We start from the raw sequence: 22562 nt of genomic DNA, 5'->3' as shown, positions 1-22562 counted from the left end.
GGTTTTTCATTATTTACGTAGTATTCTACTTACGTGTATAATCTTTGACTGATCAAGCATGGGTCGTATTTCCTTGTCATAGCGCGACTCGTTGAATAAATGTGCGAAAAGGTTCCCGTAATCTTGGTAACTCTGTCCGGCTGTACACCCGACCAACAGCGATACCATAAGGCAGAGTCTATTCATTGTTTCTTTGTGTTGTAAACTTTAAGGCAAATGTCTTGTCGAAAACGTTTAAGCTATAATAACAACTTCTCGTACGTGTGGAAGGTTTTCAACGTGAACTTTTGAGATATTTCCAAGCCATCGCAGAAAAAAATAAAGAACAACATCTTTTTCTACAGCTCACTAACAGTATGCGGCACAATGTTTCGTTGCTATTGAGGAAATAAAGACTATCTCTTTATCGGTTCCCTGAGGGACAGACTTTTAAATTACAAACTATGTGTACTACTAAAAAGCAGGGTATTGACTTCATGCTCCTTATCTTGGTCGAACAACAGAACCACTTTATTTTCCCAGCTTTTAAAATACTAAAACGGTTGCATTTATTTACCAATCCTGCGGCAGTATTTCTTTTTAAAATATCCGTCAATTCATTTCCATTACTGTCGGAGAAATATTGTTGGACATGCATATGTGGTTAATTGCTTTTTCATTCTAAAGAACAAACATTAGAAGTTGAGATATATATAGGCCTATGGAACTAATATGGTGGAATTATTGATTAACTGCTGCACAAACGTAACGCCAGAATTGTTTGATTTATATTCATCTAGACCTTTTAAATAGACAATAACTTAGAGAGGGTAGTTCCGGTACCGGATTTTCAGCCGTGTGGAGTGAACTAGGGCCTGGAATAATATCAGATTCCTAAGCAGAACGTTGAGCTTTGGGTATTTATTTCCAGGCTTGTAAAAACTGCCAGACTGCCTTTCTTCCTGCAATTTAGACGGTCCTTTCGTCATTTTTACAAATTGCACCCAGAATTTATCAATGAAATTACAACTGTGACAACATTGGAGACTAGGTACAAATTGATGAACCAACATGTACAAAACATATTTTTGATGCTTTAAATTCAGATTCGTAAAAAGGATTCTCATCAGGTTAAAGAGGTATCTAGTGGACTTTTAATTTTTACTAGGGTAAGGGCAGATTAAATATGTAAGCCGAAGGGGGATACATATAAGAAAGAAAAACACCGTTTTAGTAAGGATTGTTCTTGTTGCTGTTTTTTTATAATCATCGTTTTGAAGCTATATAATGATGGTATATCTATAATATATGCTAAAAATATAAATTTTTTCTCTTGCATGTTTTCATTATTTAAAAAGAAAGTTTCTCCCCATTAAGGCAACATTTAATAATGTGTATATATGGCATTGATGTGTGTTTTTTCAAGTTTAAACATAATTTGTATCATATTTGGTGACATTAATTTGGTTTTGAATGATATTTTGCAAGACCTCTTTCTTTGGTGGATGGATCACATGAACTAATATCATTCGGAACTCCTCGGCCATTTTTTCAAAAACAACCTCGGATGTATGCCGGTACATCTGTTGAAGTAGTCCGTATTTTTTTGAATAAAAGCATTAATTAAATGTAGTGTTTAAGAGTTGTATTCATTGCTCTCAGTTTAAATTGATTGCCAGTGAAGTGTATTATTGCAAACATAATTACGATTCCCAAGAGTTAAGTCATAATTTTTAACTACTAAATAAGATTACTACGCGATCTATTTGCAGCGGACTTAAACGTACCACTTTTTAAGTATGTAAACCGTCCATATACATCCGAGGTTGTTTTTGAAAAAATGGCCGAGGAGTTCCGAATGGAACTAATATATAGCGAATGTAAACAATGTCAGTTTATTTAATAGTAGTTGTTGTCCTTATGAAATATTGAATCGCCAATGTTACTTCCCTTTCCAATAAGATGCCATTTTCTAAAGTGTAAACAAATGTTCTAATTTTTACAATTTAACTAAAACAAAGTATTGTGAATGCTTTTACGAATTGAAAAAGATATACAATACCGAATTGAAAATAATACTATTAATATTTGGAATCCATTGATTATATTATCAGGTAAGGTCACACTTAACTTCATTCATTATTATTATAGAACTACCAAGTACCATCAGTACAGTATCGCAAGGTACTTTTACCAGAACCGTAACTTTATATTATTATGCACAGGGACAGGGTGCGTAAAAGAAATCCAAGGCTTATTAATAATGATGGGGGAACTGTATCTAATAATAACTTGCACACACACACACAAATTGTTTATTCTATTATCTTTGTAAAGGGGGTGTCTCAAGACAACGCACCTTGTCCCTGTGTTATTATGTAGAGAGGTTGTCATGTTTTTAAACACGTTTCTGTTTAACATTGCTTCGACCCGAGAACGTATTTTACATGTTTGATATTGATATCGATTTATTAATGTACATACATGTCATACATTATGTATGTAGTGTTCGCCTTTACATAAATCAATGTGTGGGGAATATATACGTTTTTAAAATGAATATTATTTTATTAAAATGTTGATGTTTTCTTTTGTAGAATGGACAGAAATATCAGAGAGCAATTCATGAAGGACGGTTATCTCGTGGGCCTTGATATGTTGACAGAGGAGGAGGTTGAGTTCTTTTACAGGTCATTTTTGGCATATGAGGAAAGGATGGGAGGACACGTTAAGGGTGAATACAGGTTAGTGTGGTGTTATTCGTGGAGATACTATAAATTCGACAATTGTTTTCAAAACCATAATAAGTGTAATTAAACTTGTTTCAGGTTTAAAACCCACTTGTTGCTTCCTTGGATGCACCAACTTGTGACTCACCCGAAAATCCTCGACATTGTTACACAAATATTTGGTATGTTATCGATTTGTGTCTATAATTCAAATGGTATGCTAGATGTGATATTTTACAACAATCCTATACCATTGAATAACACGTATGCTTACTCGGACACTAGTTCATGTCTATTCAGGATAAAATATAATTTGTTTTTACATTTTGTTTCTAGTTATCCAAAATAAAAGCATGTCATTCCGCTTCGAAGGGGACATCCGACTCAATGGCATTTATAACCAAACACATGTTCAGTTGGTTTCGTTATTAGCCTTTGGGTGGTATTCATTACACATCAAATCATTTCCCAAGTTTAGTCATTTTTTTTAAATAGCTCACTTATCATATGACTATTTCTTCATAATATCTGAACTACTTTATTACAATTTATTTGATTCATAATACTTATTTTCATGTTAAAAACATTTCTTCTTTTCTTTTAATTTAACTATGAACACTTTTATTTTTTAACTTAAGTTAAAAAATGACTTATGTCTTATGATGTGTTATGAATAACGGCCCTGTTATTAGTCTTTGGACAGTAAGTTGTTTTTATCGACGGTTTTAATAGTAGCCGATATTTGGTTTTGTTCACAATTAAGGTTTTTACCCAAATTTTGAATTAGAATTCAAATCTGAGTCAATCTAAGAATTGTTCTTCTGTTATTTTATTTTTCAATTCAAGACATTATGTTTTTAATAGTGTAGTTAATTGTTGTTGACGTTACATATACCCACAAATTGATTGACAAATTGCAGAGGCAGTCGAATAGAAATTACCAAATAAACCTATCGTATTGTTTGTATTAATTTAAGGCCCGGACATATTGTGTTGGTCAACAGATCTATTTCCAAAAGAACCAGGGACAGGGAAAGTGTGTGCTTGGCACCAGGACGCCACCTACGTAGGTAACGTGATTCCAACTGAATGGTCTGTTTAACTTATTAAAATGTCCGTACGCAACGTGATTTCTATGTGGATGACTTGTTTTAATTATTCACATAATATACATTGTATATAAATATTTCCGTAAGTACCTTGATTGCATAGCTTGTTATTTTGTTTGTTTGCTTGTTCTTCCAATAATCCTAAAATTCTTACCGTATATCAAGTACCTATTAAACTATAGTTGTAAATTAATTAACTATAAACATAGTACATGTGTGTCAATGTCCGTAAGTAGAGTGATTCGAACCTAAAATGCATGGCTTTTTTATTTTTTTTGTTCGCTTGTTCGGTATGTCATGCTTAACCAGCCTACAATTATTATTGTATTATTAGCAACTACAGAGACAAGCCCAGCAGTCAAAAAATCAAAAATAAACCGTGTGTAGAGGCACAAGGCAAACACTCAAACGACAATAAAATCGAGCCACAGACGTATAAGCTATACTTCCAACCAAACAGTAGACTTATGGTTGCACTACTTGTGCTTGTCGTTTTCACTTCGTAATTAGAAAATATTATTATTTATTAGACACAACAGGAAAAAGACAACAGCAGAAGTTTCATCAATTGAGACACAACCAGAATTGTGTAACACTACATTCCAAAACTCCGTGTTCTTGTACAATGTTTTGAATGTATATTTTGTAGGAATGGATCCACCAGACGCACTTACTGTGTGGGTCGCATTGACAACGTCCGATTCCGCTAACGGATGTGTTCAGTTCTCCAAAGGGTCACATAAAAAGGTAGCCACTTTCAAAAGTATCTTTAGTTAGTATTTTACCTATTTTACAACGGTTGTGATAGAACTAAAAGTTGAGTACGTCGGCACGCTGTTGCCCAAGAGCGTGGCCATATCTTTAGAGAGAAATTGGAGTGCCCGGAGTAAACCAACTTGTCCGGCATGTTGAACACCATCAAAACTCAAATACGCCTAGGCGTGGAATCTAACCGTGACGCATTTGTGAGAGCACCCACGCTAACCACCCATCAACCGGACAAAAATGTGTTGACATGTACTGTCCTGCTGATTTTATACATTTATATAAATTTTAGAAATTTGTTCACTGTTATTTTTAACTTTTAAGAATGGAATGGTTATTTTGCCATGAAAAGGTGTGAAGTTTTATTTTTTTTGTTTATTGTCTGAAGTGCACTAATTGTAAGTTAGTGAAAATTCTACTGCTAATTATTATATGTAGTATGTCTCATTCCATAAATGGAGTGACATATTGTTTTTGCTCGATATGTCTGTCCATCTGTCCGTCATATATCGTGTCCGCACCATATCCCTTAAACCGTCTGCAGGGTTTTGAAAGTATTTGCCACAAATGCTGACAATATTAAGACGATGTGCTGAGCGCATGTTACAACTAACTCTGTTCAAGATCGAGGTCATTCTAAGGGGTCAAAGTTCATATGACTATATTTCGTGTCTGTTCAATATCTCATGAAAAACTTGAAGGATTTTGAACCTTTTTAACTAATCACAAATGTACACTTTATTGCGATGATTTGCAGGACTCATGTTACAACCAGCTCGGTTCAAGGTCAAGGTCACACTAGATACTTTTTGTGTTTGTCCCGCTGTTTCTGTTTAAAGCTTTCTATGCACATATTTTTATTTCAAAATGTCGTAAAACTGAATGATAGCATCGTAAGGGAGATATCTGTCTAATTGTTCTTGTTTACAGGGCCAACTGGAGCACAACAAAACATATGACGAGAAGTCCATGTTATTGTTTGGTCAGGAGATTCCTGTCGAGGTGGACGAGTCCACTGTCCATGAAGCTGTTCTAAAACCCGGACAGGCGTCTGTACATCACATTATGACTGTTCACGCATCGGGACCCAATACAAGTAAGAATGTAATTCCGTTTAATTCTAAGACATGTTATAATAGTGATATATTCATCGTTGGTATGGTGACTCGCGGGTTTGCCTATACATTCTGTTCAAGGTACCCAGGAGGAGTTCCACTGGTCTGGCTTTCGTATTAATGGTTTATATATAGACATGTATATACATGAACAACTATATTTTTACACTTCAGGATGCTTATAATTCATAACTTATCCTGCTCCAATATTCGATACATGATCTGTTTTTGTTTATGTTTTCTTTATTAAAACAAACCGCTACACCAGGTACCGGACGTCGTATCGGGATAGCCATTCGTTATTGCGGCGCTTACATTAAACAAAACGATGGTATTGGCGATTCGGCAATGTTGGTAGCGGGGAAAGACCATGGAACCTTTCCACTGGAGTCCGTTCCTTGCCGGGAGTTTGGACCAGATGAAGTTGAGGCCCATCGGAAGGCGGTCGGAGCTGTAGGCCCGGAGGATTTAATTGCAGTGAAATAGAAATTGAATATGTATTTCTTGAAGGCAATATGAATCAAGAAAACGAAAAACTGATATATCTACCTAAATACGATTTCATCAACGTCGACACCGTTGAAATTCAAGTTGTATTAGAAAAATGTTAACTTTTCCCTTATTGCTGGACGTTTCCGAAAAGTAAGAACATGTAATAACCTTGTTTTTTTATGAAAATAGTTTATGTATATTTAATTATTTATGGAAGAAAGGTGAAGTGAATGGAAGTACTTTGGAAATATTATGTTTTATATACGTATCGAATGCGGACCAAAGTTGTTCTATTTAACTTAAACATTGGACGGTAACAATTTTTATTTTATTTTTGTTATAAAAGTTAAATATTGGATTTAAATTTTGATGTTATGTGGTAAAATGAGTTGAGATTGAGATTTGACTTAAGCGATTTTGTGATATTGATGCATGTTGGTCAAAATGACCCATTCAAAATTTTTGTGATTTCTGATTTTAGAGATAATCATTGGAAATACTTTTATACTTCTGATACTATTTGGATATTTAACCGAAATGTATATCAATTTCCGCTTCAATATATATTTGTGTTCTTATATGTGCGGTGTTAGTTTCCCTCGGCAACATTTTTGTTTGCATTTGAATTATTTTTACATTTTGTCACTCGAAACCCTTAAAGGTGCTCACTATTTGTAAAATCTTGTTTAATAATAAAATTTTAATAAATACGATTTGTTTTCATAGTCTTTACATGAATGTCACTATATTTGTCATTACAGTCGAGTTATGAATTACATACATGTATGTGATGTCGTTCGCCTCTTAAAGTAAACACTTATATTTATGTAATAAAATTACTATGCAAGTACTTGCAATAAAATTCCCATACAAATTGTTGAGGTGAATTCCCGATAAATACAGTTTCCTGTAAAATTCGCTGAAGAAAGACTTTCCCAACATTATTGATAAAGAAATGTTGAAGCATCAGTTATATGCCTGTGTTGTTTTGCACTGTATGTGACTCTTGTTCAGCGTGTGCTTGTCGTATCCCTTTGCCTTGGAGCTGGGCCGTTGTAAAAGGCATGCAAACTGGGGTTTTCCCTGTAGTTTACAATATATTATTTAAATACAAACATGTCTCCCATTCAAAACACTTTGTTGCATCTGCTCTTTGTTTTGTAAAGAAACAAATCAACAACAACATAAACAACAACATAAACAACAACAGCAATAACAACAACAACTACAACAGCAACAACATTTGACCATAGCACGTCCGATGATGTATAACTATACGTTTATATATTATTGAAAACATATTAATCGAGATTTGCACTTGATGGTCAAAAACACTTATTATTATCTTACGACTTACATGATCGGCATTTTCGGTTTATTCACTATTCAGTGTGTGTATACCACGTGATAAATTGCGTCATAAATGCTACGTCGGAAGGCAATATTTTGCTTCGGATGAAGACTTTAAACAAAGATAACTTCACTATTTCTTCACCATTTTAAATGAAATATAGTGCAGTCTACGCTGCTTACGGAGCCCCGCCTTTGGTCTTTTACCAGAGTTTGATTGAGAGTTTAGTTTTTTAAAACACTTCGACAAACCTTTTCACAATACGGCCGTCTGAGGGAGCACTGTCAAAACATTATTTTGGAAACAGGTTTGTCGAAGTGTTTGATGAAACTAATCACCTTATCAAACTTCTGAAATAACACGAAGGCGGGGCTCTGTAAGCGGCATAGACTGCCCTTTGCTTTATTTAAATTGTTGTAGTAAAGGAAAAGTTATCTTTGATTTATGTCTTTATTTTAGGAAAAATGTTGCCTTCTGACGTAGCATATATGACGTAATTTATCACTTGGTATACACACACTGCTAATGGACGTCGAATTCGGCCAGGCTATGACTCGATATCAAGCCATCATTGGAATGAAGTCGGCGACGTCATGACCTAATCCCAAGATCAATCATACGTTTATCTTATAGCTTGTGCCTGTTGGGTAGTGAAACTTTTTTTATAATTCTGAATGATTTCAGAATAGCATCGAACACATGTCTGTGAACTATTTTATATAACCCATTAACAACGTTGAATGCATGTACATTTCACAGATCCTGCTATCTAAGACAACCCAGGAAATAACATTGAACTGATCTCCTATGGGTTGACTGAAAATATATCAGAACGGAAGACTAGATGTCATTTATTCAAACAAATTACGTGCAAATAGACGCCTAGTGATGTTGATATCTTTTGAAAGGGTTTTATGTGAAGTTATTGAAAATGTAGCTTATACCGAAATCAAATACCACAAATACTATGTTCGCAGTCAAAAGGGTACTTTCACGTGCGATATCAGGCGGAATTAAGAAATACAATAACTTTATGTGTAGTGACTTTTTGGTCAATTATTGAACGAATTGAGTCGAACCCCGTTGGCTCGAAGTCCCAGGGACCGGAAGATGCCTCGAGACTCGGAAAATTAGAGCCAAGCGGGAATGCTTACCTTCAATATAAAGAAATCGGTCCATAACATACAGTTCGAGCCAACTAGGAATTCGTGCCAAGCGAGTTCGAGCCGACGGGTTTCGACTGTTTAACTAATAGAGAAATTACCTTCATCATTATACGAGGTCAAATAAAGTGAAAGCTTATTCGTATATCGGATACCTGAACTTGTGTTTTAGAAACCATGTATTTCATCCGTGTAGTCAAATAGTTATACATTTCATTATTCTTAAATGATTTATCTAAACCTAGAACAAACCCCGCAGCTGGTATCAATCTCGCATACGTCACCCTTTTGATGCAAAAAAACCCACTGATGTTACGGTACAGTTTAATTAGGTTATGATTTAAAACGCAACGTCAAATGTTTTATTATGATTTTTTTCCCGAGATGTACAAGGTCACCGCCAACATATCGTTTTTTACCTGAATTTAACCGTGACCTTTAACCTTTTGATCTCAAAATCAGTAGGGGTCATCTACTAGTCATGAGCAACTAGCATACCAAGTATGAAGTTCCTGGACCCAAAGGATCTTAAGTTATTTAGCGGAAACCTTTTCTTCACCTCAAGGTCATTGCGACCTTGACCTTTGACCTAGTGATATATAAAGACATCAGAATTGTCATTCGCTGATTCACTTATTTATTTTAAATATAGAAACGGTGGTTACCCTTGACTTCAAATGAATAAATATGATCACCGAAATATTGCTTAAGGTTTCTAGCAAAGTATGTTAGTTTTGGCAGCAAAGTCGGAGGATTCTTTAAAAACGGCAGTGTTTTGAGCCTGTCATTTCGGCACCTGCCAGAAAGGGTTGAAAAAACAAACGCACTGTTGAAAAGGACGTACTTTTTTGCTAAGTTAATTTTTGTAAGTTTTTATTTTGTTCACGTTTTTATCGGTGCAAATGCATAACGATTTCTAAATGTCATGCTTCTATATGTTAAAGTATTTAAAATGCTGAATTCCACGTCATCGCATAGAACATGTACTTATTTGAATTTTTGTCATGTGTTCAGAATTACGAAAATAAAGCAGACAATTAGGTTGGTGCAACAATGTCAAAGCGAACCTATTATATTTGATGTGCTACAAAAATATTTGTTGGAGAATAACGATAAAACGTTTATTGTTGGTGGAGATTTTATTAATTTTCTAAATTGCACACCGGACAACACCAACGGCAAAACGCACACACATAAAAAATGTAGAGATAAAATACGTAGTATAATGAACTGTTGTGTATTAGTTGATATATAGCGATTACTTTACCCTTCTAAAACGCAATATACCTGGTTCAAATTTAAAACTGCATATACATTGTCGTTCAGATTGTTTCCTTATATCGAAAAAAAATAAGTATTAAACAGCATGATACAACCAGGATATAAAAGCAATCATTCAATTGTATTAATAACGATAAACAACTTAAAAAGCGACAGGTTCTGAATACTTAATTAATTTAAATATATTTTTTTATTAGACGCGGAATATAAGTGAAATCAATATATAAAGGAATCAATACAAGAAACAAAACATTTCAATGAATCTGCAAATTCAAATACATTGTGGGAAACAACAAACACAACAATAAAATATGCATGGCATTAAAGAGAATGCTTAAAACAGAAGAGGAAAGTCTAAAGAGAGAAATTAAAAGTGTTGATACATACACACCAACTCCTATATTGATATAACACAAGCACTCATACAGAACATACAGTGACTTGACGAACTTCATAGGTCAAAAGCAATGTACGTGGAAATAATGAAATCAAAACAAAATATTTTGCAAATTTTGAGTTAAAAAAACACTTTTAGGAGAACGCCAAAGACGTCTACTTTCTCCCATTTTATTCTTCATTTGTCCCTACACAGTCTTTCAGGCTATATAAAACAAAACGCTGATATCAAGGGAATTAAAATGGGCAATGCAGATATAAAACAACCATTTTTCGAGGATGATGTAACGAATTTTAATGAAAAAATCTTTGATTAATTCATTGGAATGTATGTATGTATTTCTTTAGACCTTATTTCCAACGGGGTCCTTTGATTTTAGCTGAAGGGACAGCACTCTAAAGAGATAGTGTTGGGATACAAGGAAGTCCGGGTGCTATGCCCTAGCTCTTTTTCGAAGAGTCCCCTTGGTTCTCTTACGTGCTCGGTGTAAAGCACTGATACACGGGGTACAACTTTCCTGGGTTAAACCAGTACTGAGTACACCACTTTTTCAAGCACTTCCCTTTAAATGCCGAGCGCAAGGCAAGGGAGCTTCGTGTACCAACTTTTAACGTCTTTTGGCCACGGAGACGGTTTACATACATACATACATTTGAATAAATTTCAAAATGTTCTGATCTAAATCTCAACACAAATAAATCCATGATTATTAGAGTTGGTACGAAATGACAGGCTCAAAAACATAAAGATGAAATTTTGCAATAATAAAACATTGATTTTGACTTCAGAATGCTCAACTGTACAGTATGACATTATATAAAGATAAACGAAAACATAAGACACATATATACATAAAGAAGTAGAATAATTGTATTAAATACTAAAACAATGGGGACACAGAAAACTAACATTAATGAGTTATGCTATCGTAGTCAATTATCGTTAATTTACTTTTTTGATGAACGTTTGAACTAATTTAGAACATGTATGGAATATACTTTTCAGCTTGGCAAAAACTGCAAAATTATAAGATTTTTTTCCTACAAAATATGCCACAAAAATGCCCCAAAATACAGCTGCGGCGATATAGGATTTCAAAATTGGGGGGGGGGGGGGCATGCCCCCGGACCCCCCTAGAACAACGGGGCATACACATTTATTTATGCCAAGCTACGCCCCTGGTAGTGGAAACATATGCGTGACCAAAAATCATCTACCTTTTCACTGCAAATCCAAGCAAGCAAGAATAATTTTGAAAACATAATACAAGCTATCTTCAAACTTATTTTGGACAAGAAGTCAGACAAAATAAAAAGAGATATATTGTACCAAATCAATGAAAACGGTGGAATACAACATCTAACAGCTGCCTGGGTTCAAAGATATTTAGACGACAAAACAAGAGTTATTGAAAAATAGTTCTTAAAAAGAAGATCATTAATTATAGAAATAAAACAAAATTTCAAAAGAAATTTCATTCATAAATGATGTCCTCAAAGCCTAGAATAAAATTAAACAAATTGAAGACTTCCACTCATTGAAAACAGCTAGGACACTGATATGGAATAACTAAGGAATCCTAAGAATCCTTAGAATAACAAAAGGAATCAAATGAATGAAAGTCCTGTACACTGCGCAAAGCGTATGATTTTAGACGAGCCTACTTGGATTTTATGGTTCGATTTAAAAACAAGCTTTCTTTCGAAAACTATTAACTTAGTTAATTGATCATACATCTTTGGGTGTTATTACATGCATCAATAATGTTAGAAGTAAGAAGTACATTTGATTTAAAGCGTCAATGTGTCTCACTTTCTGCAGATACCACAGTTTATTTTCATATAGAATACGTGTGAAGACTATGCACATCATCTTTCAAAAGCTATTGATCGGATACGAAATTATGATAACAACGACGTAGACGATATCCACTGATAAAGACGCAGGCGACACAAACAGTAAAGCCATGCCCACGTGCATAGACTTGATGTCCAAGGTATCATATCTTTGATGTGAAAGTTATGGCATTCCATAATTGAAGGACCACTCTCAGGAGCTTCGATGTTAATCCTTCATCTTGATGTTGCTAAAATGACTTTAATTATTATCTATCTATTACTATTGTTGTTACCAATTATTTGTTATTTTGATATTTGACAATGATTGGACCGAAAATAAAATTAATTTTATTGTTGTTTTTTAATCCTAATTTAAGTATACCTTTACCGATGTTTTTTCTATGTTTGTATACACATAGCACTAACATTATCATTTCACAATCATTTCCCGTGATTCTCCAGTTCCCGTGTTGATGACTTTGAACACGAGGTCAGTGTCTTCCACAACCAGCTTTATCTCGTAATGTGCAACATTGCAGGGCCGTCTTACGAAGCCAAGATGTGACATCGTATTGGATATCGCCTCCCATTGTTGAACAGTTTTGGGGTTCTCATAAGAGGAGCGGTAGAGGAGAGTGGACTGAAACGATAGCCATTATTCATAAGCTTAGTATATCAGGGTTATCAGTTAGACTGGTCCCATGAGTCGAACATTCGGAACTCCTCGGCCATTTTTATCGAAAACAACATCGGATGTATGTCGGTACATCAGTAAAAGTAGTTAGTTAATTTTTGAATTATATCATTAATCAAATGTGGTGTTTTAGAGTTGTATTTATCGATCTAAGTTTACATTAAATTGCCAGGGAAGTGTATTATTGCAAACATATTTAAGATTCCCAAGAGTTAAGTCATAAAGTTTAACTGCTAAATAAAGTACTAGGCGATCTACTTGCAGCGGACTTAAACCTACCGCTTTTTGAGTATGTAAACCGTCCAAATACATCCGAGGTTGTTTTCGATTAAAATGGCCGAGGAGTTCCGAATGATGAATCGTAATGTCCTTAGGGTTTGTAAGGAGGAGCGGCACATGTAAAACGTTCAAAAACAGAATACGAAGTAATTCCATGAATTGGAAACTATGCTAGTAGGTTCATCAGTAGAGGAAATAAAAAAATCCTCAAATCAATTGACGTGTATCGTGTTCTTATATATAAAGTTTATTTTTTATAAAACTAAAATTAAACTTTCTTCAAAAATAATTAATGTTGGCCAAAATTCGACCTTTTTTCTTTTGCGTAATACGTTTTAGTAGTTTTGTGCATGCAAACTATACATACATATTGTTTCCTATCAGTTATAGGAGGTATTTGTGTACACTAGAACTGTCAATAAGGATTTAAGGCTCAGAATAACCGTGTGTTAACATGTATGTTACAAACCTTTTTTTATAGATGCCAGTTACTTTTCGACATATATCATCGATGTAACTAAAATTGCTTGGATTTGGAATCAATGTTGTTTAAAGATTTCAAATCCTCCTTTGTAATTAAAGAGAATTATACAAATTATTGGAAAGAGAATTCGGTCAATTTCCTTGTACATGACATGGCGACACAAACGTGCATCATGGAACTATAAGTCACGTGAAATTCGTGTACCGAATACCAGCTGATATGTGGGGCATCGGGCTTTCAAAAGGCTGTATGGGCATTTGTTTTGCATACGCCCGACTTTACAAATTCCTTATCAAAACAAAGAAAACAATATTTAATTACTAAGCATAGCCAGGTTTATAAGATAATATCAACTTGGGCGGACTTTGTGCCTTCTAAATCTAGCTAAGATTGTGTAAGATACGTGATTACTGGTTATTAGCTATTATGAACACATCGTGTAACATTGCGTGCAAATAGATAAATTTACTATAGAATACATAGGGAATTCATATGATAACCAAATGCAAGCATTATTGTGATATTTTCATTACGTATAACAAACAAGAGAATCATTGATCATAATCACCATTCCATGATTTGATATTAAACATTTTAAAAAATCTTCAAGGAAAATACAGTTTATGTTCCGTATTTACACTACATGCCCGCTGCATGTACTTTTGTTGTAATTGTAAAGATGAAGCTTTTTTGAATTTACTGATAATAATCTTTGAAAACGTACTTAGTTACTCATACTTAAATGATAGAAATACATTAATAAATATATAATTATACATTTTAAAAGCTTACAATTGAAATCTCGTCCTGGGGTATTTCTACTTGTGCAGAGAAGACTTGTCCATGTTGAAGTGGCTGGTCTTTCCCTATCAGCTTATTTATTACATTTAAACATCTGGCCTTGCCCTTACTGTCAATAAACTTGAGGTGTTCTGCGTGCTCTCCCTTCCGGAATGGTGGATAAGTGCTGAGTCCATATGTATATGTTGCTCTTCTCTTAATACTATCAGGTTGTAATACTGTCAACATTGCGCTTTGCATTGCGTCCAACTTTGGACCCTTTAGCATTTCGATACTCCGTTTGTATTCAGCGGGGTAAAGCTTGTCTGATTTCATGTCAAGTGCTTCAATCATTGGTCCGTCTTCTGTAATAGTGAGTTTGAACTTGAACTCTACTTCATCTTGCCAGCCTTCAAGAGGAGGATGGACCTTTACTGTGGCTGCCACTTCACATCCCTTTTCGTCTATAGACTTTGGATCTTCACATTTTGATCTCATTACAAGAGCTTGATGGTCTGTTTCTTTACTTCGTTTTGAATTGAAAGTAACTGATTCACTCCAAACAAATTCATTGGAAGCAGTTAGCTGCTGCCCCTTTTTAATCAGAGGTTTAAAAATCCAAATTGCACATTCCTCAACAGAAGTGTCCGGGGTCTTATACTGCTCTAAGTGGAACTCTTCATTGAAATTCTCTATAGCGACATGGCCATATGTGTAGTCAGATGTAACTGTTTCTCCTTCTTTGCATGCTAAGCCTCCTAATAGGCTATCGTTGATATATTGACATTCCTGTTGTACTCTTTGTTGAAAGTAAGAACTTTCGATTAGCTCCCCTGACATGTAACATTTAAAAATGTTCCCAGCTACTAATATTGGTTTCAAGTTGATAGCAATATTGGATAGGGCTTCATCGAATATCTTCTGTATCCCCTTTCTTGACAGATACAGTGTTGAGGTTGTATCATTGTACCTCAAGATATCTCTATACTTTGATTTTGAAATTAGTTCGTCAACTGGCTTAGACTGATACTTCTGTGCTTCTTGTACCAAATGTTCAGATCGCAAACTAACTTCTGCAGTGTTGATATCGTACACTTTGATCTGTTCCTCGAAATCGCTGATCAGAATGTGATAGTTATGCATGTGTTTTCCTATGTACAAATGAATAAAATCCATTGAAAATACATCACAGAAAATCTGCTCAATGTAATCCAATATGGATACACCCTCGAAATTATGTTTCATGTTTAGAACATTGCTGCATATTGTACCATCATGAAACATTTCATATATACCTGCTTGAATGATTCCACTCTCAAAACAAACACATGCTGTGTGTGAATTTTCCCTTTCAAGTGTGGATTTTGATTCATTTCTAATTCCATGCTGTGCAATGTGGAGAGCTAAAATGTCTGTAGGGAAAACATAACGACATCGATCATTGTTGAGTCCAGCTTTTTCTGCAGCTTTCCTGATTGTAGCTCTGCCTTGTACGTATGTCCTAACTGGAAGTATTATTACCCATTGGATGACTCCACTTGATATTTGAACATCAAGCGTTTGTAATATGTAATTTTCTACTTCTTTGCAATGGAATTTAAACACACATGCAAATATTGTCAACAGCTGTTGCCAATATCCCAGTATGTTTGGAACGGGAAATCGAAGATAAGGCTTGCGCTTGTATGGAAGGCATTGCATGACGGTATTCAAGCAGAACAGAGTTTCCTTTCCATTTGGAGTGGTTGCTTCTAACTTGTCTTGTGCCTTTTTGTCAAATAAGGCAAAAGTCCCTTCAGCATCCACTCCAAAGCAGTAGGGGTGTTTCTCAGATGTATGTACAAATGGTTCGGTAATTCCCTCAACAGTAGAATGGATTGTGTGTCTGGTGTAGGTTGTTGCTAGGTCAATTACAACTTCTGTCTTGTGGTGTTTGCACGACTGTGGGTGCGGGTCTAGTAACGGTGTTGTCTCTTGACGCGTCCCTGTTGTTTTGACTGAATTAGATGGATTCGGTTCTATACTTTCCATTTTTTTATTATAATTGTGTGTACAGTTTGTGTCCCTTACCTGTGACAGGGATCAATGTGTCTGGCGTAGATGTCTGACAGTTCAATCACAACTTCTGTCTTGTTTGACTTGTTTCTATATTCAATAAATGCGCCATGTTAGTCCCGTGAATTTTATTTTTCCTGATGGATTTGTTTCTCACTGTCCTAAGTAGTTTACTAGTATTCCTTTGTGTCAGTTTTAATTAGTTTCGGTATCATTTCACGATCATTGCACAATTTGTTTTACATGTCTGGCAAATTGATAATTACCTTCCTTGTTTCGTTTTGAACTAGAGAGCAGTACAAAATAGAACTTTGATTGTTTACTTAACACTCCCAGAGACTTGTAAACTATTGTTCCATGTGAAGCGTCTTCCTTCAAATCAACTGAAATTGAGGAGTATTTTGTTTGGATTTTTATATCTCTAAAAATAGATTTTGCTGAAAGATATTGTAAATATCAAACAAACAAAAAGTTGTCTGCACGTACACAATCTCTAGGCATATTGCACTGCACGCACAACCCTCAAGAGATAACAAAGACGCATTGCGCTGATATTGAAATATATATTAGTGCACCGTTTAAATGTAAAAAAATCAATCAGATAATTAAGATATATTCAAAATTGCATTTTTAGGATATACAGCAATTTATAGTGTACGTGTCCGTCATTTTTATTTTTAGTAAGCGTTTCTGTGAAAAATCTCATATTGGTTGATGAGGATTAATACCCACGTTGATTTAAAAGCCGATGCATGCAGCCAACACAGTATGAATAACCTTGGACTGCTATATTCAGATTCACACGTAAAACAATAATCCTGCCCAACATACTAAGTTATCTTTCCTTAACCTGATATTTTATTTCAGAATTGTTCTTTTCCGGGCCATATCTTTGAAAATAATTTAGGCATTTAAATGAAACTTAAAATATAAATAGATAGTATTAAGAGGAAGTGAAGTGCACTAAGAGCAATAACTATGCACTGCATATTTTTAGTTATCTCCCCTTAACCTGATATTTTTTGTGATTTAAATAAAACTTGATATATTGATAGGTGGCTATAAGAGGAAGTGCAATACCCCAAAATCCTTTTTTGCATATTTATTTAGCTCTCTCCCCTTAACCTGATATTTTCCCATAAATGTTGCTTATGTAGTCAATATCGTGGAATGACTATGAGGGATTCAAATGAAAGTAAGTATATAGATAAATGACAATGAATAAAAAAACACCTAAACCTGATATTTTTCGAAATTAGGAGTTTGTCCGGGAAATATCTTTAAACGTATAATAGTGATTTAAATATAACTTTAAATTTAGATAGATGACAATAAGAGAAAGTACAGTGCATAAGAACCATACTCATGCCCTGCATATATATTTAGTGATCTCCCCTTAAACCCCTTTACCTGTTGTATTTTTTAAAATGGGAATTTGTCTGGCCATATCTTGAAAGTACTAAAGTGATTTAAATGAAACTTGAAATTTAGAAAGATTGCATAAAGAGAAACTGCAGTGCACAAGAACCATAATCCTGCTTTTCATATTATTTTTGTTATCTTCTATGAACCTCACATGTTTTGAAAATGGGTTTTTGTCCGGGCAATATGCTGGAAAGTTCTCAAGGGATTGAAATGAAACTTTAAATATAGATATAATGGCAATAAGAGAAGGTGAAGTACCAAAGAATAATAATCCAACCCTGCATATTTATTTAGTCATCAACCTTTGACCAGAATTTGTTACACAATGGGTGCTTCTCTGGTCTATATCTTGAAATGCGCTTGGTGAATTCAAATTAAACTTGGTATATTGATATTTGGCAATGACAGAAACTGCAGTGCACACAAATCATTATCATGTACTGTATACTTTTAAAGTTCCCCTTAAACTCCCCCTGACCTGATATATTTCGAAAATTGGAGTTTGTCCGGACCATAACTTGGAAAGTATTAAAGGGATGGAAATGAAACTTGAAATTAAGATAGACGTCAATGAGAGAAAGTGCCCTGCTTACGAACTATTATCCTGCCCTGTATATTTTATAGTTATCTTCTCTTAACCATGTTTTGGTGTTAGTGGTGGTGGTGGTGGTGGTGGCGGCAGCAGCAGCAGCAGCAGCAGCAGCAGCAGCAGCAGCAGCAGCGGCAACAGCAGCAGCAGCAGCGGCAACAGCAGCAGCAGCAGCAGCAATAGTGGCAGTGGAAGTGGTAGTGGCAGCGGCAGTGGTAGTGGCAGCGGCAGTGGTAGTTGCGGTAGTGGTGGTAGTGGCAGTTGCAGTGGTAGTTGCGGTAGTGGTGGTAGTGGCAGTTGCAGTGGTAGTTGCGGTAGTGGTGGTAGTGGCAGTTGCAGTGGTAGTGGAAATCATATTGAGAAATTGAGAGATTATGAAATCCCCGAGAATGATATAGAGCTGATGCTCCACCGTTATAAAAATATAATCTTTGCCTTTTATGTCTTAGAGGGGATGGGAGGAGAGAATGAACTGATCCTCAGATCGTTGTCTCAATTATTGATACCAAGTAAGGCAATGAGTGGATTTAAAATGGTACAATTTAACCATGTCAGTTTGGTCAAATTCTGACAAAGAATAAAATTTACCAAAGCTATAAAGCTTGTAAGTTTAATGGTCCATAGATATATAAATGCTTAGCATTCAATACAGAATTGTTATATATCATTTTCATATATATTTTTTCACCATCAGTACTGTGATCAGTCGAAAACAACAAAGCAACGTACCATTGGCATGCCACTCTCAGATACCGAAGAGAGGTCGTCTAAAGTTAAAACGATTTTGAATTTCATGCGAGTAAAGATTGAAATCGAATCGGCAGCCTTAACTGATTATATATGACATTTTATAAATACTAAAATCTTTAAATGCCAATTGAGGACAAAACATGATGTTTTCTATTTTCACTTCATCTGCCCCAAATATGATCTTATTATGTTATGATCATTAACGGTATTTTTACCATCATGTTTGATTACAATAAGTTTGGACGAGTAAAAAACAAAAATGCATGTAGTCAGTGAAATTAACATGACACAGAAATGTTACTTCTATAAGCAAAATTCTTAATAATGACATCATCGTTGATAAATGTATTAACCTATTTAATAGTTTTTACCAAAGTCATACGTTATCGCTGATAATTGTTTAAATAAACATACTTGAAATAGTTTTTCTTCCTGGTAAATTTAAGGTGTATATGTCGGTCATAATGTAGAGTGATATCGCGCTGATATAACCATGATGAATTTTCAAGATAACAGGGAAAACATAACAGGGCTGATTCATTACACTCATGTGAGCCATTTGTTTGGGAAATGATTCAGTATATTAAAGTTATCTGCGCCATACAAGGGCATTTATTGTAACGAAGGGTAAAAAATCAAACTAAGTCTTTGGCGTTTACCCTGTGCCATTAAACGGGGTCTATGTTTAAAGTTTTGGCTACTGAGCTTGTTTCTGTAGTTTTTCACACAAGTATTGGATGCCGTTGAAATCCTACAACGTTTCTGAAACTAATTCATGTTCTGTTTAATGCATTAACATTTTATAATTTAAGAAGCTGTAATATATGAAATGTAATGAAAAATAATGTAATATAATTGAGAGAACAGTTATATAATATACATTAATTACACAGTGTAGGCGAATTTAAAGGAACTGTACACCAGATTGGCACCAAAAAAGGTTTTTTCTGTAACGAATCTCAGGACAATTATTTAATAAAATGTTTTACTCTTTGATATCATAATTGTAAAAAAAATACCAAAATGTCAAAAACAAAATTGAGTTGGAGACCGGGTTTGAACCCGTGTCGCCAAAATTGCAGTCCAGTGTTGTATCCACTGTGCTGCGAAGGCTTACCCCAAACGAGTGGAATATTTAAGCTATATACCTAACTTAGTAATATCACGTGATAACATCGACTAGTCAATCACGCATAATGAATGAATTCTACTAGATAGACATACCTAGTAATCTTTTTTAATGGAAAAATACGAAATAACTGCTAAAAATAAATTAATTGTAAACTATGTGGTACTTCAGTTAGTAAGTTTCAATGCATTGTACACATCGATACCAAGTTTATGTCGGTTTTCGACAATTTCTTTTTTCGCTATTTCATCATATGGAGTACAGTCCCTTTAAATTCATATAATTCAATGAATAATAATGATACAGGCCTTTTAATGGAATTGCAAGCTTGCCATTCTGTATTTAGACGGCTTGAAACCATTCATCCGATCAATCTTTTTAAATAATCAAAGAGTCACAACTTCGTGAATAGGATATAATGTCAAAGCTCATTCATAACCCACATGTGAGCCATTTGTGTTGAAATGATTTAGCATATCATGTTTATCTGAGTCATACAGAGACATTTATTGTCACGAAGGGTAATAAACAAACATTGTTTTTCTTGGATGAGTATGACATTCATAAACGTTTCTGAAAATGTGCATGTCTTTTAGTAGCTTTTAACAATAATACGTAAGTTAAATGAATGTGAGTGTGAAAGAAGGCCATGCCTTGTATGTATTTGAGAGAAGAGTTATATAATATGCACCCAATTGTGCAGTGTAGGCGAATTTAAATACATATTTAAAGTAAATGCAAAATAATGAAACAGGCCTATGCATGGAATTGCAAGCTTGTCATTTTGTATTCAAATCTTGCGATTAATCATTATAAGCAATCGAATTTATCAGAAGTTTTTGTAAATAAAATCAAGAACTAAATCTACGAGATTAACACGAATAACGTTTAAAAAGTCTTGACTTAAAGCTGCACTATCACAGATTTACCGTTTTGACCATTTTTGTAAATTTGTTTTGTCTTGGAATGAGCCAATTTCTGCCAGTAATATAAGCCTGCTGACAAAAGATTAGATCGCAGATTTTTTCATATTTCCGATCGAAAATTATTGTTTTATGTCTAAAAGCGTTACTAATGGTTTAAGAAAAATGCATAAAACCTCATTTTTTGAACTAGTGGACAATATGTGTGTGCAATACAAATCCCTTTATAAATATTTCAAAATGCATTGAGTAATAATAAAAAATATACATACAGCTGTTCCTTCCAATACTTGCATCACAGAAGGTTTATCTTACATATATAAACAGTTATATTTGGTACTAAACACTTCGTTTGCTACGGAAAACATACGTGCATGCTAACATGTCATTTTGCAAATGACCTTGCATTTAGGTTTAAATTCTTGTATGAGCTCATATCTCAAATGTTATCGTCCTTGATATGTGGTTATCGTAATTAACACGCACAAATGATAAGTGTATCTATTTACGCATTTAGAATCAACGCCCTTAAAGCGTCGAAAGGCTTTCGGCCTGCTATGTTTTGTGAATAAAGTCGTATAATTATAAAACAAATAAACATATAAAGATAGTATATGCATACTCGTGAATTCCTTCAATCAACCCCGCGAATCTTACTTGAAATACTCATTTTATTTGTGGAATAACCAAATACTAGTAATTAATAAAGTATTGAATAATAAGCAATAGCATATGAAAAAATATCTGCAACTTTTGTTTCCAAAGCACTGCCACGGATAAAGCATTTTGCCATTTTTTTTAGTAAATCTTCTCTACACTTAAAACATGACTGAGTCGTATTAAGTTACTACCCGGGTATGCCTGCTTAACCAAATACATCCAACAAAATAAATGCATTAGACATGTTAATAAAGTTGATGTTTCTGGTATTCTACAATGACAGGATCCTCGGGCAATATTCATCTGGATCGAATCACCCACATACTATTTATTATGTATTGATGTATCTTAATATTGCATTCAACCTATGTCGCTCGTAGACAAAATGAACAGATTTATAGCAGTGGTTTTAGAATATGCATATTCAACAAACAACTGGTTTGATGAGACACAGTCGCATAACCATTTATTTTGTGTACATACTAACAATCATAATAAAAACGTGTCAAGTAAGAGCCGATAAAAGACTACTTAAAACATTAAAAACAATATAACATAAAAATAACATATTATGA

At 34.4% G+C, this 22562-nt stretch overlaps 2 protein-coding genes across 3 annotated transcripts; one reads left to right on the top strand and one right to left on the bottom strand.

The window, feature by feature from the left end:
• Positions 1-1950: 1950 nt before the first annotated feature.
• On the top strand, positions 1951-6902 carry LOC128241570 (L-threonyl-[L-threonyl-carrier protein] 4-chlorinase-like). The gene is made up of 7 exons (XM_052958572.1): positions 1951-2093; positions 2577-2723; positions 2808-2890; positions 3686-3778; positions 4467-4564; positions 5513-5678; positions 5966-6902. The coding sequence occupies exons 2-7, from the start codon at positions 2578-2580 to the stop codon at positions 6181-6183; spliced, it is 804 nt and encodes a 267-aa protein (XP_052814532.1). The 5' UTR covers positions 1951-2093; position 2577; the 3' UTR covers positions 6184-6902.
• Positions 6903-9593: 2691 nt separating this feature from the next.
• On the bottom strand, positions 9594-21722 carry LOC128241467 (uncharacterized). Of its 2 annotated transcripts, XM_052958403.1 has the most exons (3): positions 21600-21722; positions 14469-16894; positions 9594-12859 (listed from the first exon to the last, which is right to left on the bottom strand). In XM_052958403.1, the coding sequence occupies exons 2-3, from the start codon at positions 16485-16487 to the stop codon at positions 12650-12652; spliced, it is 2229 nt and encodes a 742-aa protein (XP_052814363.1). In that variant the 5' UTR covers positions 16488-16894; positions 21600-21722; the 3' UTR covers positions 9594-12649. The 2 variants fall into 2 exon arrangements, with proteins under 2 accessions (XP_052814363.1, XP_052814362.1); XM_052958402.1 differs by lacking the exon at positions 21600-21722 and having other exon boundaries at positions 14469-17000.
• Positions 21723-22562: the final 840 nt, after the last annotated feature.

This window comes from Mya arenaria, chromosome 7 (genome assembly GCF_026914265.1).
Source record: "Mya arenaria isolate MELC-2E11 chromosome 7, ASM2691426v1".
Taxonomy (NCBI): Eukaryota; Metazoa; Mollusca; class Bivalvia; order Myida; family Myidae; genus Mya; species Mya arenaria.
The sequence above is the reverse complement of the archived record's forward strand: the minus strand, read 5'-3'. Positions and strand labels throughout refer to the sequence as shown.

Coding starts and splice junctions, on each gene's coding strand:
- LOC128241570 (XM_052958572.1), top strand. CDS start 2,578: ATGGACAGAAATATCAGAGAGCAATTCATGAAGGACGGTTATCTCGTG. Junction 2,891..3,685: donor CATTGTTACACAAATATTTG/GTATGTTATCGA, acceptor TATTAATTTAAG/GCCCGGACATATTGTGTTGG. Junction 3,779..4,466: donor CCAGGACGCCACCTACGTAG/GTAACGTGATTC, acceptor TATATTTTGTAG/GAATGGATCCACCAGACGCA.
- LOC128241467 (XM_052958403.1), bottom strand. CDS start 16,487: ATGGAAAGTATAGAACCGAATCCATCTAATTCAGTCAAAACAACAGGG. Junction 12,860..14,468: donor CCCAGGACGAGATTTCAATT/GTAAGCTTTTAA, acceptor CTATCGTTTCAG/TCCACTCTCCTCTACCGCTC.